The sequence below is a fragment of the Nanorana parkeri genome, unplaced genomic scaffold (genome assembly GCF_000935625.1).
Source record: "Nanorana parkeri isolate BGI_ZX_2015 unplaced genomic scaffold, ASM93562v1 scaffold210, whole genome shotgun sequence".
Taxonomy (NCBI): Eukaryota; Metazoa; Chordata; class Amphibia; order Anura; family Dicroglossidae; genus Nanorana; species Nanorana parkeri.
Genome location: NW_017306478.1, coordinates 1,528,633 through 1,545,056, shown reverse-complemented (window position 1 = coordinate 1,545,056; position 16,424 = coordinate 1,528,633). Strand labels below are relative to the sequence as shown.

General features: G+C 45.5%; 1 protein-coding gene across 1 annotated transcript in view; it reads right to left on the bottom strand.

Annotated features, from left to right (window-relative positions):
* Positions 1 to 16,424, bottom strand: part of LOXHD1 (lipoxygenase homology domains 1) — a 168,748-nt gene that overhangs the window by 105,488 nt on the left and 46,836 nt on the right. The window contains exons 7-8 of the mRNA XM_018555718.1: positions 13,775 to 13,889; positions 273 to 353 (exon numbers count right to left, since the gene is read on the bottom strand). Of these exons, the coding sequence (XP_018411220.1) occupies positions 273 to 353; positions 13,775 to 13,889 (196 nt within the window). The remainder of the gene's footprint in view (positions 1 to 272; positions 354 to 13,774; positions 13,890 to 16,424) is intronic.

Sequence of the window (16,424 nt, the reverse complement as noted above, 5' to 3'; positions counted from 1 at the left end):
TGGGGGGGGCAGGCCTAAAGCTGTGTAAGGGGCCCCACAATTCCTGATGGCTGCCCTGGGAGCACTGCACTGTGATGGAAAAATGGCATCTTCATGACAATGATGATGCCATCCTCCTGCTTTTACTTGCACATTAGGAGATCCACCAATGAGTACCAACTACCAGGTATCACAGGGGTTATTGTGGAGGCAGAAGGGGCTGTTAGGCCACATTTCTCTACAGTGTTGACTACCTCCCATGCGGTTTGACGCAGGTAACAGCTGATTCCTACCTTATTTTCTTGATGGGCCCAACATTGTTGGTTTTAACACGAAAGACGTCGGTTTTTGTCCTCTCAAATGCCGTTCTACTCCTACAAAATAGGTCAAGAGGTTTAGCAATGTGTTAGTAATATACCACGACACACAAACACTTAAATAACGAAAAACAAAAACCACTTTGGTTAGTATGGAGTCCATAGGTCACTCTCATGCTAGGAAGGTGGAGAAAAACTGGACAGCCATCTTTGGAAGAAATGCAATGATTAAACAATAGCGGAGGGCACGGCGGGGACTTAATACATTGCTTCCAAATGTGTTTCTCGCCATCGAAACACCTTAAAAAACCGGCTGAGGATTCCAGACACTGCACCAAAACCCTTTGGGACTGTACAACAGGACGAGTATTTTTAAAGACACACAAGCTTATTTAAAGGCTCACTCCACCTCGGAGCTGATAGGGTAGACGTTGGCAGGCTCACCCACTGTCCTCTTACACATCCCTGTTGGCGAGTTCCCAGCTATGCCTACAATCTGGTCATTATCCAACCAGCCTGAGCTGGATAACAAGCCAATGGATGATTAAAGAGCATCTGTCATAAGGCAAAGCACCTATCTCAGTAGACTCTGATGGAAGCAGATCGGCGAAGCGGCTGTCACGTGTAGCCTGAGAGTCTCACAATGGCTTCTTCCGTCAAAGGCTTCTGAAACAGGTACGTTGCTCTGCGACCCATTGCGTTTCGGTGAGCCAGAACCCAACGGTAAACTCAGTATCAGTTTAGGGTGAAGTGACCCTATTAAAAAGGCAGAGCAAAGAGCAACAGCAATATACAAAATATCCTATAGCACCCAATCAGGTTTCGGTTTATGGAAGTCTGTATAATGAAGGAGGACTTCTCATTGGTTGCAGCAGTTGACCACATTTGGCATACCGCTCTTTTTGTTATATAAATAAGCCTGCAGGAGTACATTTGTGAAAACTGGTGAAGGAAAGGGCAAGGACCGCTCTCGTAACCAATCAGCTACTAGGATAATGACAGCTAAGCTTTGCTCAAGGTGATGGCAACCTTCCAATTCACCAGTGTACAGAAATTGCATTATACAGAAGCACTGCGGGTATTTCTTACAGCTTGCTTTCATTATTTGATTGTTGGATGCTGATCTATTTTTTACCGGCACCCCTAGTGAGCCGTGTCAGTCCCTGTCATGGAGATGCCTGTAGGATCTCAAAAGCATCCTTACAGACAAGGCCAACTTGTGGTTTTAGGGCTGTGAAGCTAAACACGTTCAGCTATTCTGCCAGTGATGTCACCATCCCAGCATCGGCAGGATACTGACTCTCCCAAGGTCAACCATTTGCTGCATACATATGGCCCGGGCATCACTGTCCCATTCCTTGGGCACAGGGGGGGTAGTTTGGGTTTTCTTTAAAGAAAACCTATGTACTGATGAAATAATGGGCCCATCATTACTAACCACTCCTTCCGAATATACGTGTTGCCTGGCTATCATGCTGATCCTAAGGCTTTCATGTCAATGGACCCAATTTTATGCCATTTTTATGCCATTTTTTTAATGGCACAGATGGGATGCTCACTCAACATGTGCCAAGTCATTAAGACTGAGTTTTGTTGCAGGAATGTGACACTTTCTTAGCCTTATGTTGTAAAGTAACATTGTAGCTAAGATATTAGTTGCAGATTTGCGCCTGATCCGACCAAGCGCAGATCTGTACAGACACTTATCACAGGCAGACTGAGCCAAGGGAAACTGCCTTCTCCCTCCCTCCTCCTTCTGCCTGGCTGAGCATACGGGAGGAGGAAGCCGGCAGCTTCCCTGCGATGGGTGTCCACATGGCCACTAACCAGAGGTAGTGGGCAGCTCTGCACCTGCACTGGATATAATTTCCTGATCACAGGAGGAGAGATCAGGAGAAGCAATACAATGACCTGCTACCTGGTTGTGCGCTGTCACAGTGCACTGTGCGGCTAATGAACAGAGGTTCCCAAATGACCTGTTTGTTAGAGGCACTGTGCACAGTTTGGTGTGCACAAATAAACATGGGGCAGTGTAGGGCTCTACGCCATGTATAGTTTATCTGGCCCAGTCTGTTACATGCAGATCAGAAGTTCTGATTTTGCCCAGGCTTTCCAAATCTGCATGCTTGTTTCAGGTCAATGGAAAGTCCATGGACCATAGCACTTCTGACTGCTTGCTCCACACGAATTGGATGGGTGCTGCGGTAATCAACGGATGGCAAACGTTACATGCATAGATAGAAACAGGGACGCCGGCACTCCAGATGCAGTTCCAAATGCATCTATTTATTGACGTAGATGCTGTATATCCCACTGGTGCAACCAGTCGGATATGCTGCATCTACGTCAATAAATAGACACATTTGAACTGCATTTGGAGTGCCGGTGTCCCTGTTTCTGTTTCAGGTCAATGTCTCAAAAAGTATTGAAGCCAGAAAAAGCCAGGGAACGAGCACTTTCAAAAGGAGCTCAGCAATGGCACCTCCCATATTTCAATTGAAAACCTGCACTGAGAAAAATATGGAGGTTACCATGTCATCCGGGCACAATGGTAAATGTCAGGCTGTCATGGCATTCCAATAGGTTTAACTAACTTTCAGATGCTGTCCCAGAACAGACATCAGAGCTCATCTGTACTCTTTTTCAGGGTTTATTGACTCTAAAAGTGCTAAGGCCATTGGATGAGCATCACAGCCAGAAAAGGGAGTATTTTAAAAAGAGTAGGTCACCAACGGCCTCCTCCATACTAACATAGAACAGTATAGGAGGTCCTTTAAAGACCAGGGTTCTATTTTGTATTTCTTCCACAAGGTGGCGATGTGATTACACCAGTGTCACTAGATACACTACACTAGATGCACAGATACAGATACACTAGATGTCACTAGGTATTCTGTAGTGATAATCCTATATATACAGAGAGCTTACAATTAAATTCATACATTTGGCTTTATCACAGCTAATGCAGTTGGGTGTAACCAGAAATTTTGGAGGGGATACCCTCTAGCTGGAAACGCTTAAAAGAACTAAGGGGTCGGCAAGCATCCAAAATGAATTGAGAGCTGAACTTAAATCTTACCCTGGGAAAGCTGTTAAAAAATACCCACAGTACCCATATAACACTTTATACCGTTGTCCAGGTTAACAACAAACAGGTTATCTCGGTACAAATATAAGATGGAAAAAAAACACTTCCTCAGCAATTTTGCTATAAAGACATAATAGTAGCAATCAGTAGTAGTTTCCATTCCTGCCCTTTACAATTGGAGAGGCGCTCTCCCTGTGCAATCTGAATCAGCAGGGAGAGGGCTGGGGAACGCTGGGGTGACGCAGAACCAGGAGCAACTTTCACCACCTACCACCACAGTGTCTGAGATGGTAGCTGTACCTACCTCAGCTCAGCCCAGTCTTGTATGTTACAGGCACTGGGGGCTAGAACTATTTAAGCAGTTTATAAGACGAGGAGGCACAGGAAGGACTGTGGACGTGTTATAATTGCCAGGGTGATGTCACCATTCTGGCTATGCATTCTGGCAGGGCGATTGAAAGAAAGGTTACATTGAATTACTGTATTTTAACAGTTAACAATAACTGTGTATTTAGCAGTTTGTCTGCAGTTCAGGTTTGAGGACCCCTTCATACCAGTTTGTGCATTTTCATGCCCTAACACCGGCTGTGTAAAGCAGGTCATCGTCTTTTAATGTACCTGCAGGAATTTCAGCAACGCATCACGACACATGATATGTTCATTGTGGTGCTCTGTGTGCATTGTGTTGCGGCGCCTTTCATTTAGAATGGCACCACAGTACAGTTCACATAGTCCTGCGTTGTTGTGACAACGTGTGGTAATACACATGGTTTGTGATGGATTAAGATGAATTAAAGTTAAAGTAGCCAAAATATTTTTTTGGATAGTTATTTTTTGTTATCTAGGAACCATTGGGGGAATTCTCTTTACTTGCTGTCCTAGAGACACATTGGGTTAAGATTAGAGTTACGGATAAAAGGATTAGGGTGAGACTAAGAGTTCAAGGGTTAGGGGTTAAGGGTTAGAGTGTTTGGGTTGAGTTAGAGAGTTTAGGGTTAATAGTTTAGGGTTAGAGTTAGAGAGTTAAGATTAGAGTTAGGGTTAGGATGTTACATGTAGGGTTAGAGTTTTGTTTTAGGAAGAAGTTATGAATATCTTTCTCTTCTGTTTTTTTTCTGTTTCTTTTAACAGTTTACATGTCTGTATTGTTATATATAGAAACAATAAAGAAATATTATACAGGTAGGGTTAGAGTTAAATTGTTAGCATTACAGTAAGGGTTTTGGGTTAAAGGGATACGGTGTTGGGGTTAGAGGGTTAGGGGTTTAGAGTTTGAGTTAGAGGGCTAGGGATAGAGTTAAAGGAGAACTATGACATGAGTGATTTCCACTCACCTCATAGTTCTAAGCCGACCTGTGACAATGAGACTGTCACAGGTCGGCTCAGTAGATCGGGAGGTGAGGGAACACATACCGGGTTCCCTCACCTCTCGATCCTGTCACGGCTCTCTGCCGTGACAGGGGGAGGGGCTGGATTCCCCTCTCCCCGCTCCGATCTGCCAGCGCTGACTGGCGGAACGGACGGGGGAGGGGGCGGGTACAGCTGGCTCTGCCTCTAGATAGGCAGAGCCAGCTGTCACTCACGCAGCTGGGCGGATCCCGTGATCTAAGTCGGGATCCGCTCCAGGTGCGGCGTCTCAGTATACCGCGAGCTGTAGCTCGCAGTATACTGAGCTTAGGGTAACGGGAGGACGCTAGTTTGTGTCCTCCCGTTACCCCAAGGAGAATTATGGGGAAAAACACTGACCCCATAGTTCTCCTTTAAGGAGATTTCCCTCCACCTATTGTTCCAGGGACAGCTCTAAAATTTTGGAATTTACATAATACAATATGTGTCTTACAAAGGATTAAGCTTAAGGATCTTACAGTATCCAAACTTAGGGTTAGGAGTTTAGAGTTAGGGGGTTTGTGTTAGGGTTAGAGGGTTAGAGTTGGAGGGTTAGGGTTAAAGTTATGGTAAGAGGGTTATGGTTAGAGTAAGAGTTAGAGGGTTACGGTGGTTAGAGTTAGGGGGTTAGAATTCAGGGGGGGTTAGAGTTATAGGGTCAAGGTTAGAGGGTTAGGGATAGAGTTAGAGGGTTAGGGTGTTGGAGTTAGAGGGTTAGGGTTAGAGGGCTAGGGGTTTAGGAATAGAGGGCTAGGGGTTAGAGTTAAGGGTTAGGGTTAACTATACCTCTTATTAAGGTATAAGAGGTATAGTTAGAGTTCAGGAGGGTTAGGGTTAGGGGTTTAGCATTAGAGGGTTAAGGTTAGAGGGATAGGGGGTTGGAGTTAGAGGGTTAGGGGCTTGGAGTTAGAACGATAGGGGGTTGGAGTCAGAGGGATAGGGGGTTGGAGTTAGAGGGATAGAGGGTTGGAGTTAGGGGGTTGGAATTAGAGGGATAGGTGGTTGGAGTTAGAGGATTAAGGGGTTGGAGTTAGAGGGCTAGGGGGTTGGAGTTGGAGGGTTAGGGGGTTGGAGTTAGAGAGATAGGGGGTTGGAGTTAGAGGGTTGGAGTTAAAGGGTTAGGGGGTTGGAATTATAGGGATAGAGGGTTGGAGGTAGAGGGTTGGAATTAGAGGGATAGGGGGTTGGAGTTAGAGGATTAGGGGGTTGGAGTTAGAGGGATAGGGGGTTGGAGTTGGAGGGTTAGGGGGTTGGAGTTAGAGGGCTAGAGTTAGAGGGTTAGTGGGTTAGAGTTAGAGGATTAAGGGGTTAGAGTTAGAGGGATAGGGGGTTGGAGTTGGAGGGTTAGGGGGGTGGATTTAGAGTTAGAGGGTTAGGGATTGGAGTTAGAGAGATAGGGGGTTGGAGTTAGAGGACTAGGGGTTTAGAGTTAGATGGTTAGGGGGTTGGAGTTAGAGAGGTTAGGGGGTTGGAGTTAGAGGGATAGGGGGTTGGAGTTAGAGGGTTAAGGGGTTGAAGTTAGAGGGCTAGGGGTTTAGGAATAGTGTTAGTGTTATTGGAAGATTTCCCCTCACCCCTTGTTCCAGGGACAACTCTAACATTTTGTATTTCCCCTCACTTTCTGTCTTCTAAAACCGGTCATCAGCACAATTATAGAGGGTGAATGTCCTCAACAGGGTCACAGACAGCCATAAAGACCAGACAGGGGCCTAACCACTTTACAAACACTTTAAGTGTTTTTCCTGAGAATAGAAGATTGTGAGAATTCCAGAAAATATATACATATATATTATAATGGGATAACAGGGTAGCTGGGATAAAACTTGACTTTTCTCACAATAATAGGATTGGAGAGCTGGGAGATTTCAGATAGTCTCCGCCTTTCTTACGTTATAGCAAAATTGTCAAGGGGAATTTTTTTCATCCTCATTTGTCATAACCCTTCAAATACATGAAATTTGCACTCTTGCTCTTCTATATCGCCTTTAATTAATGAGATATGATTCATGACAGTCAGACTGTTGCTGAACTACAATGCCCATCTTCCTTTCTGTTATGGGATAATCGGACTATTAAAAACACATAAAGCTCAGGTCACAACTCTTTAACATCTGATTGTAATTTGTTAAATCTCATTGGACTGGAAAATAACCGTCACATTCTTAATAAAGATCATTATCTTGGTGTGTTAAGTTTGTGAACTGAGCCGATGATCTCATTAAATAAAAAGATACCAAGCAGCTTTACATATATAACCTCTTGTCTCCGTCTTCTCCTTCCTTGTACTTCCATATCACAGCACCAGAGAGCTGAAAACATCTCTTTGTTTACATTAAGTCTGTCTGCATTTGCTCTGTAAGGACTGAGTACAACAAGGAAGGCATCTCCACCACATTCAGTCAGATGGTACATGCTGAAAGGAAATTAGACAAAGGAGAAGCATCATACCCCAGAATGGAGAAGTACTGCTCACAGGGACCTCAGGCCACCTGAGTCTTAAAGGAGAACTATGAGGTTAGAGCTTTTCACTCACCTCATAGTTCTAGCCGACCTGTGACAATGAGACTGTCACAGGTCGGCTCAGTAGATGGGGAAGTAAACGAACACATACCGGTGTTCGCTCACCTCCCGATCCTGTCACAGCTCTCTGCCGTGACAGGGGAGGGGCTGGATTCCCCTCTCCCCGCTCCAATCCGCCAGCGGACGGGGGAGGGGACGGGTACAGCTGGCTCTGCCTCTAGATAGGCAGAGCCAGCTGTCACTCACGCAGCTGTAGCTCGTGGTATACTGAGCTTAGGGTGACGGGAGGACACTAGGGAAAAGCCCTAACCCCATAGTTCTCCTTTAAGGTCAGTCCATGAAAGAGAACGGTACCAGATTCATGTCCAGGAAACGTTAGCCATTGCAATTTCAGCTTCAGGTTGCAATGTTCTCGGGGGGGGGGCAACAACCTGGAGAAAGCAATGCTCACATGTGAAAAGGCCATTGGGATGGATTGTCTGTTTTAGCTCAGAATTTTACAGCCTGGAATAAAGTATAATGAAAGCTGAGAGGACCCTGGTTACTTGTATGCATTTGCTCCACATACCTGTTTGATTTACTGTCTATGCTGCAATGCACTCCTGTAATCACTGGAGAGCACAAACTGCTTGAAGCAGACAGTTCCTGGATGGGTTTAGCTGCAGAGAAGACATCATAATGCCTGCAGAGTAGGACTGGGAACAAATAATGATGGGGAAAGATATACCTATGCATGCACTGCCTTTTTTCAACAGTCTGTGATCTCCAGTGATTACAGGAGTGCACTACAGCACAGAAATTGTCATTTATGTCTAGACATGGGCCAGTAATGGACAATGTGATCAAAAGGCCCCTGTATGGTGCAGCTCCACCATCACTGAACTACTGCCCAAGTGTAGATAGATAGATAGATAGATAGATAGATAGATAGATAGATAGATAGCTACTGATCAATAGGTGGCTTTTAATACTGAATATGTCCCTGTCTGCACTTACAGTGTAGATGCAGACAGGCCTAATGTAAACAAAGTGATGTATACAGTGCCGTAGTGCTGTGATGATAGATCCCTGAGTTCAGGTGTTATATCTGCAAAGCTGCTTGTTGTCCCCGGATATATAAAAAGCGAAATGACGGCAGCTGCAGATCAGCAGCAGCTCCTGCAAAACACAAGGAGATTGTAAGTAGGAGGATCTGCATTCCATTGTCATGTATTTGACTACCAGTATTACAGAGAACGTCTCCTGGCAGCTTCGAGCTGAGAGCAGAGGTCGCTGGATAGGGGACAAGGCCATGGAGGCTGCAGGAAAGGAGGAATGTCCGTTTACCCCCAGAAACCAGATGCCTGCTATCATTTACTAATACGCTAGAATCTCATTGGTTGCTGCGGGCGCAGACAATCTCTCGAGGTTTCAACCTCCAACATACATTAATTCCTGATCGGAGGTGCAATCTGGTAGTCTGTGTTCTGGCGCTGCGTAAAAGAAAGTCAATGCATGCTTATACAACGTCAACGTATAACCTAAAAATACATGAAATTTCAGATGTTTTTTCGCCATACAAGAAACAAGACGTGATGGAGCCCAGGGGGAAAAAAGAAGAAGAGGTCTGGAAAAGTGACTTTTTTTTTACATTTAGATACATATATATATATACTGTATACAGTGTTCAAGGGGGAAAAAAACTGATGCCACTGTTTAATCAAACACTCCAGGCATGCTAAAGTGACTTCTCAAGCACTGTTATCACATGATCATACAGCTCGAGGAGCCACTTTAGCACACACTAAGTGCCCTTGCAGCTTCACAAATCAGATTCTGCAGTAAAATAGGGGACTATGTCAGGCTGTGTGTTTAAAGGGCGATCCGCCCCAAAGCTAATATTTCAGTTTTTTGTAGATGCTGAATGCCGCCATGTCCGACCCCGGGGGTGACGTCTCTGCATTTGAGTTCTTAGATTCTCTCTCTGCTGGATAGGTAAAAAGTAAAAAAGTGATTTGTGGTTCCTGTACAGGTGCCTCTCTTGTACTGAAATGGCGTACTCTTATTTGTATGCACACTGTGAGCTTCTCACAATGTGCATTAGAAGCTGCAGCAAGTCAGACAGAGCCCGCCTCATTTTCTGGCTGGATGACCTCCAGCATCATCAAGCTCTTTACTCCCCAGCCTGTCCCTGGCCCCGCCCCTTTCATTCATTGGATTTCAGGTCTTTTAATCATGGAGGCTCAGTATCACATGTGGGCGTTACCTAGGTGCTCCACATGCAAATGCATCCCACTCCTTCAGACACTGACCTCCACCCATCAAGGCATTTTGATATTTGCGTAACTCCTCCCAAGATCCCGCCCACTGCTTGCATTAGGGCTGAGGGCTCTTGAGTGGAGTACTGAGGCAGGGTGCTGTGATGTTTTCAGGAAGTATGTACAGTCCTATGCCGGCCCCTCCCACCAGCTATGATCTGCCTGCATTGCTCAGAGAAGCTCAGAGACACAGTGATGACATGACATGATCTGCCTGCATTGCACAGAGACCCAGTGATGACATGACATGATCTGCCTGCATTACCAGGTGACACCCCGCCGTTATTGATACCTGCCGGCCACCATCTTGGTGATAGAAGGAAGGTAACATATAATCAGATTAAACTTCAGCTTCAAAGGAGAACTATGGGGTTAGGGCTTTTCCCCATAATTCTCCTAAGGGTAACGGGAGGACACAAACTAGCGTCCCCCCGTCATCATAAGCTCAGTATACCGCGAGCTACAGCTCCCGGTATACTGAGACGCCGCAGCTGAAACGGATCTCGACAATCATGTCTGGATCCGCCCAGCTGCGTGAATGACAGCTGGCTCTGCCTATCCAGAGGCAGAGCCAGCTGTACCCGCCCCCTCCCCCGTCCGTTCCGCCAGTCAGCGCTGGAGGATCGGAGCGGGGAGAGGGGAATCCAGCCCCTCCCCTGTCACGGCTCTCTGCCGTGACAGGATCGAGAAGTGAGCGAACGCCGGTATGTGTTCGCTCACTTCCCGATCTACTGAGCCAACCTGTGACAGTTAAATTGTCACAGGTCGGCCAGAACAATGAGGATGAGTGAAAAGTACTCACCTCATAGTTCTCCTTTAACTCACCAGCATCCACCAAACACTGAAATATCCTTTTACTTCACAATGCTGCCTTTAAACCAGCACACAGCCTGCGAAAATATTCCCCTCCACCTCATATTTTCAGCTACCGTGAAACATTTAATGGAAGTTTTTGGAGTGACAAGGATTAAGTGGCTCTGGAGTAGCACTTTCGCCGCCGAGTGGATAACAAGGGGGGGCGCAAACTTATTAAAATCTCATTATTTGAAAGGATTTTGAAGGAGTGGAGTTTATCAGTCTGCAGACCCGACGGGCCCTTAATCCCCGTGCCGACTAATCGTAGCACAGGAATTAATGGAGATTTCGAGCGCGAGAGGCGATAATCGGAAATACCGCCCTGCTGTCTCTGTTTATCCAAGCAAGCCCTCCAAGTGATGCCGTCCGGACACTCTCGTCCGGGGCGTATGGCAAAAAAATATTGAAGAAGACCATTGAAATCTCATGTATTTTCGTTACCACATCACTGTGTACACAGGGCAAGTCTCTTCAGTGCTCCTAACACATAGAACTGGGCTGTTACCTCTTGTCTGTGCTGTAACAAGGATAAAACATTATACATTTCGCAACAACAAGATACCAAAATAACACAAAATATATACATGACACACAACGAATCAATGGTTATTTAGTGTAGGGAAGGCAAGATATTTTTGACTTATATGTGATAAAGGAAAATTATTAGTATATATATATTATTATTATTTTTATACTAATAAATAACATTACTAAGTGCTTATATGTTAATGTTAGGTTCTTTCTTTTTCTTTCCATTCATTCACCCAAGTGGGACACAGCCCTGCCAGGCCTAAGGCTTGACGGGTGAAGGTGAATATGGCAAGAATAACAAAAATTTCCGAGGAGACACAGACGGGCCAAGCAGAGTCTATATGCTAATGTTAGGTTCTTTCTTTTCTTTCCATTCATTCACCCAAGTGGGACACAGTCCTGCCAGGCCTAAGGCTTGACGGGTGAGACTGAATATGGCAAGAACAAAAAGATTCCTGGGGAGACACATACAGGCCAAGCAGAGCTTATATGCTAATGTTAGGTTCTTTCTTTTCCTTTTATTAATTTTCAATATAAACAAAGTTACAGAGTTACAAGAAAGATCCAGCACAACGCAGCCCAGCGGCTTGGGCCCAGGATAAACTTTTTCAAACAATAGTTCAAATGGGAGTTATTAGCGGTTAGCATAGAACGGTGATCAATCAAACCCGGGAGGGCCAGGACCAATCCCATACAAAAACATTAACCCCAGTGGGACAAAGAATTGCCAAACCTTTGGCTTGATGGGTGAGCTTGAACATAGCAAGAGCAATTAAGATTCCTGAGGAGACAAAGGCGGGCTCAGCAGAGCTCATATGCTAATGTTAGGTTCTTTCTTTCCCTTTAATTTTATAACATTTTTAATAATTTTCAATAGAAAAAAGTTATAGAGTTACATGAAAGATGCAGCCCAGCGGCTTGGGCCCAGGATAAACATGTACATTCAAACAAAAGTGACATTTAAATGGGAGTTATCAACAGATAGCACAGAACGGTGACCAATCAGACCCAGGAGGGACAACACCAATCCCACACAAAAACATTGACCCCAGTGGGACATAGCCCTCCTAATCCTAAGGCTTGACGGGTGAGCTTGAACATAACAAGAACAAAAAGATTCCTGGGGAGGTACAGATGTTCCCAACCAGGGCCGGATTTCCCACAAGGCCAACCGAGGCCCAGCCTCAGGGCAGCAGGGAGTAGAGGGGCAGCAGGGGTGTGGAATTCCTATCTCCGACACCCGGGACATGCAGTTCCGGGCACCGGGCGAGTAGTGGTTTTCTACATTTAGCCCTGCTTTGGGCAAACAGGGCTAAATCTACAGCTGCTGCTTGTTTTGTACAAGTGATCTCAGCGATGTCACCGAGATCACTTGTATGCAGCCTGCATACAGGGGGTGCATTGAGAAACCTGGCATTGGGGCTGCAGAGAGAGTAAATCGAGCCCTGAGCCCAGCAGAGCTTAAAGGAGAACTATGTGGTTAGGGCTTTTCCCCATAGTTCTCCTAAGGGTAACGGGAGGACACAAACAGCGTTCTCCTGTCACCCTAAGCTCAGTATACAGCTGAGCTTGCAGTATACTGAGACGCCGCAGCTGAAGCGGATCTCGACAATTATGTCTGGATCCGCCCAGCTGCGTGAGTGACAGCTGGCTCTGCCTATCCAGAGGCAGAGCCAGCTGTACCCGCCCCCTTACCCGTTTGTTCCACCAGTCAGCGCAGGAGGATCGGAGGGGGGAATCCAGTCCCTCCCCTGTCACGGCAGAGAGCCGTGACAGGATCGAGAAGTGAGCGAACGCCGGTATGTGTTCGCTCACCTCCCGATCTACCGAGCCGACCTGTGACAGTCTCATTGTCACAGGTCGGCTAGAACTATGAGGTGAGTGAAAAGCACTCACCTCATAGTTCTCCTTTAAATTCTACTGTTGGGTTCTTAATTTATTCATTTTCAATAGCAATAAAGCTACAGAGTTACAAGAAAGATGCTTCACAACACAGCCCAGCGGCTTGGGCCCAGGATAAAAAAAAGTCAAATATATCAATTTAAACAAATGTGCAGTTTAAATGGGAGTTATCAGCAGTTAGCACAGAGCAGTAACCAATCAGATCCTGGAGTGCCAGGACCAATCCCACACAACAAACATTGACCCCAGTGGGACATGGCCCTGCCAATCCTATGGCTTGATGGGTGAGTTTGGACATAGCAAGAACAAAAAGTGGGGCCTACGAATTCTTATCCTGCAAATGTAACTATTAGTACACATTTTAAAAAAGTATCACGGGCAGTACTCAACTGGCATATTTGGCAATACATTGGCACATTATTACACCACGACACAGAAGGGGCGTATTTATCAAACATTCGCTGAGCAGTTCACTCTGCGAACATGACTTTTTCATTTGTACCACATTATGGCCCCTAGATGGAGCTGAAGAGCCCTGCAATAACTGAATTGGATCTCCAACCTCGGGTTCTGTTGGCATACAAACTTTGGCACCCGAAGCAACAGCCACCTCCTAGATTTACCTACTTTTCCCATTTTCTCCAGTCCTGACCTGACCTACATTATTGTGCCAGCCTATAGAAAACCTTATATGAGATGACTGTATTCCTTGGTAAACTTGCCTGGCATATATATCCAAAAAAACCTAGACATGTGCCAGAATAAAGACTGAATGACACCATGTGATGTTACAATGTTGGTGGCAAACCTTTCCAAATGCTCTCATGGTATTTATTCACACATTGGTGGCCCTGTACGAATCAGCCACAAACATACATTGTGTGACCCGCTGTACTTACTTGCTGGTGAGATGGATCTTGGGGGTAATCCCAAACTCCCCAAAGAGGGTGACAAAGACATTGGCATCGGTGCCGGCTCCTCGTACATCTCCAGTGATGGTGACCACCTCGTAAACTATGAGGAGGAAAAAGAAAATAGCATCCTATAAGTTTTTATTAAATTATTAGTTGTTATTCAGTAAATGTCATTTACCAAATATAGTCATGTAGCCATATGAGGTGCATCTATGACACCCTGGGCTAGAAGGAAATGGGTTGAATAATGCTGGGTGTCATCCAACCCGGAAGAGCAATGGGTGGGGTCATGGGAGAGGGGAGTCTCTGTTATAGTGCACCTACACTCTGGCGACCTTATCCTTGAACAGTACGAGCAAGTCAGTTGTCAGTTATATGGTGATGTCAGGGGGCGTACGGCCACGTAGTCCCATAGAGAAGGACGGAAAATGCGTACAAATCACACTCAGCACCTGTCCCTCCCGGGAAGCAGCCCGATACGGCCGTGAACGCAGCACGGAGCTGTACGTGCCGGCCTTTTCTAGTGTAAATGAAGGCTGTAAGCTGGAAAAAAATGTGTTTCGTTTTGTTTTGGATGTTTTGTTTTTTCGCTTTTTGGGATTCGGCTCAAAGTTTTGTTAATTTCGAATGAGTTATATGATAATTGTAAACGATAATTTGTTGCAGAAAAGTGACATTCAATGTTTACGTTTTAACTTTTTTTTTTTTAATCAAGAATCAGCTTTATTGTACACAGAAATGATACAATGATATAAGGAGACAGTGTCTCAACAACATAACAGCATCTGCAATACACATTCGGGGTAGGGAGGTACAATCATCACATTGCATGTAGTGAAAACATGAGAGGGCTACTCAGCCCAGCAGAGCAGACGTTATATGGCCATGATGACCTTATGTATCACAGTTAAACAGTAACCGGAAAACAGCAAACAGCATGTTCAAAACAGTCGGAGATCAGGTATTAGGGTATTAGTGCGGTATGGGCCTAACACGGCCGCAGGTATTCGGACAATCGGCATTGACAAGCAAACTCAGATTGGTTGGCAGTTTCTGTCACTTAGAGACATATATATCAAGGGTTTGCTTATGCATGGTATCAATGGGGATAGGCTAGGGTGAGGGGTGTGGGTTAGGGTAGAGAGGAAAGGTAGATAGAGTGAGGCAAGGGGGAGAAAGCCAGAGGGAGGGGAACCGGGGGGGGGGGGGAAAGAGCAGCAAGGTTGTGGGTCTAGAGCGTAGCATTCCAGTCCCCGCTCGGATTCAGGGGGGAGTTGTGATCATGGCCTACGTTTTAACTTTTGACACTGCACGGGAACAATAAATAAAAAATTAAAAAAACAGCGTGTGGTTCCCCCAACAATTCATTCCAGAACCGTTAGGCCTTGTTCACACCAAATGCAGAGCAGATCTGCATGAGTTTCTGCACACGCAGTGCAGTGGGTTGTGCCGCGTTTTTGCCGCGTTTTTGATGCGTTCCGGGCCGCTTTTGGTTAAAAAATAAATAAATAAAAAGTTTTAACGTTTAAAATGGGCTTTTAGTGCATTCCAGGGCGTTTGCAGGCATTTTTTATGCGTTTCAGAGCAGGTCCAGAGCAGGTAAAATAGGGCCTGCTGCAGTTTTTTTACCTGCTCTGGAACGGAACGCTGCGATGTGAACTGGAGCTAAAATACCATTGGAATACATTGGACGCAGCTTTGATCCGGTCTGTAACTGCTCTGCTCCTGAAACGCGCTTGGTGTGAACAAGGCCTTAGGTCGATCCAGCCTCAATCACGTCATCCAGCGATGTAAATTGTTCCAATCTTGCAATCGTAATGGCCGCTAACTAACGAATAAAAAAATAAATAAAACACCCAGCGCTCGCTGCCCGAAGCAATGTTTACATCGGGCAGTGGGCAGAACTAAACAAAGCCTGCTACTGGCTATTTCCTGATGTCAATCACAGAGGAGCGGACCTGAGAGAGAACTTTCTTTCTCAGGTCCGCTACTCTGCAGACTGACAGAAGGCAGTGGGTGGCAGCCATTCTGCTATTGGCTATTTTAAATTGTAATAGCCAATAGCAGGCTTCCTATTGCTCCGCCCACTGCCTTCTGTCAGTCCTCAGAGGAGAGGACCTGAGAAAGAAAGTTCTCTCTCAGGTCCGCTCCTCTGTGATTGACATCAGGCAGTAGGCGGGTGCATGAGCCAGCCTGCGATTGACTATTTCAATTAGAAATAGCCAATAGCAGGCTTTGTTTATTTCTTCCGACTGCCCGATGTAAACATTGCATCGGGCAGCGAGCGGTGGGTGTTTTTTTTTTTTTTTACATTGGTTAGCAGCCATTGGGATTGCAAGATTGGGAAAATGTACATCGCTGGATGGCGTGATTGACACTGGATCGACATTGTGGGACTTTTTTTTTTTTTTTTTTAAATAAAAGAATTGTCAAAAACTGCTGTTTTGGGTTTTTTTTTCAAATAAAATATTTTTTTCTAAGGTGTGGTCTGTTTAGTTACACTTTATTTAACTGTTTGTACAACTACCCCTTACTCATTCACAAGGGGGGCGGCATCTGGGTTCCCCCTTTATGAAAGATGCAGATGAGCCCCCCTGCCCTCAGATCTCACAACAACCAGGCCAGGGTTGTGGAG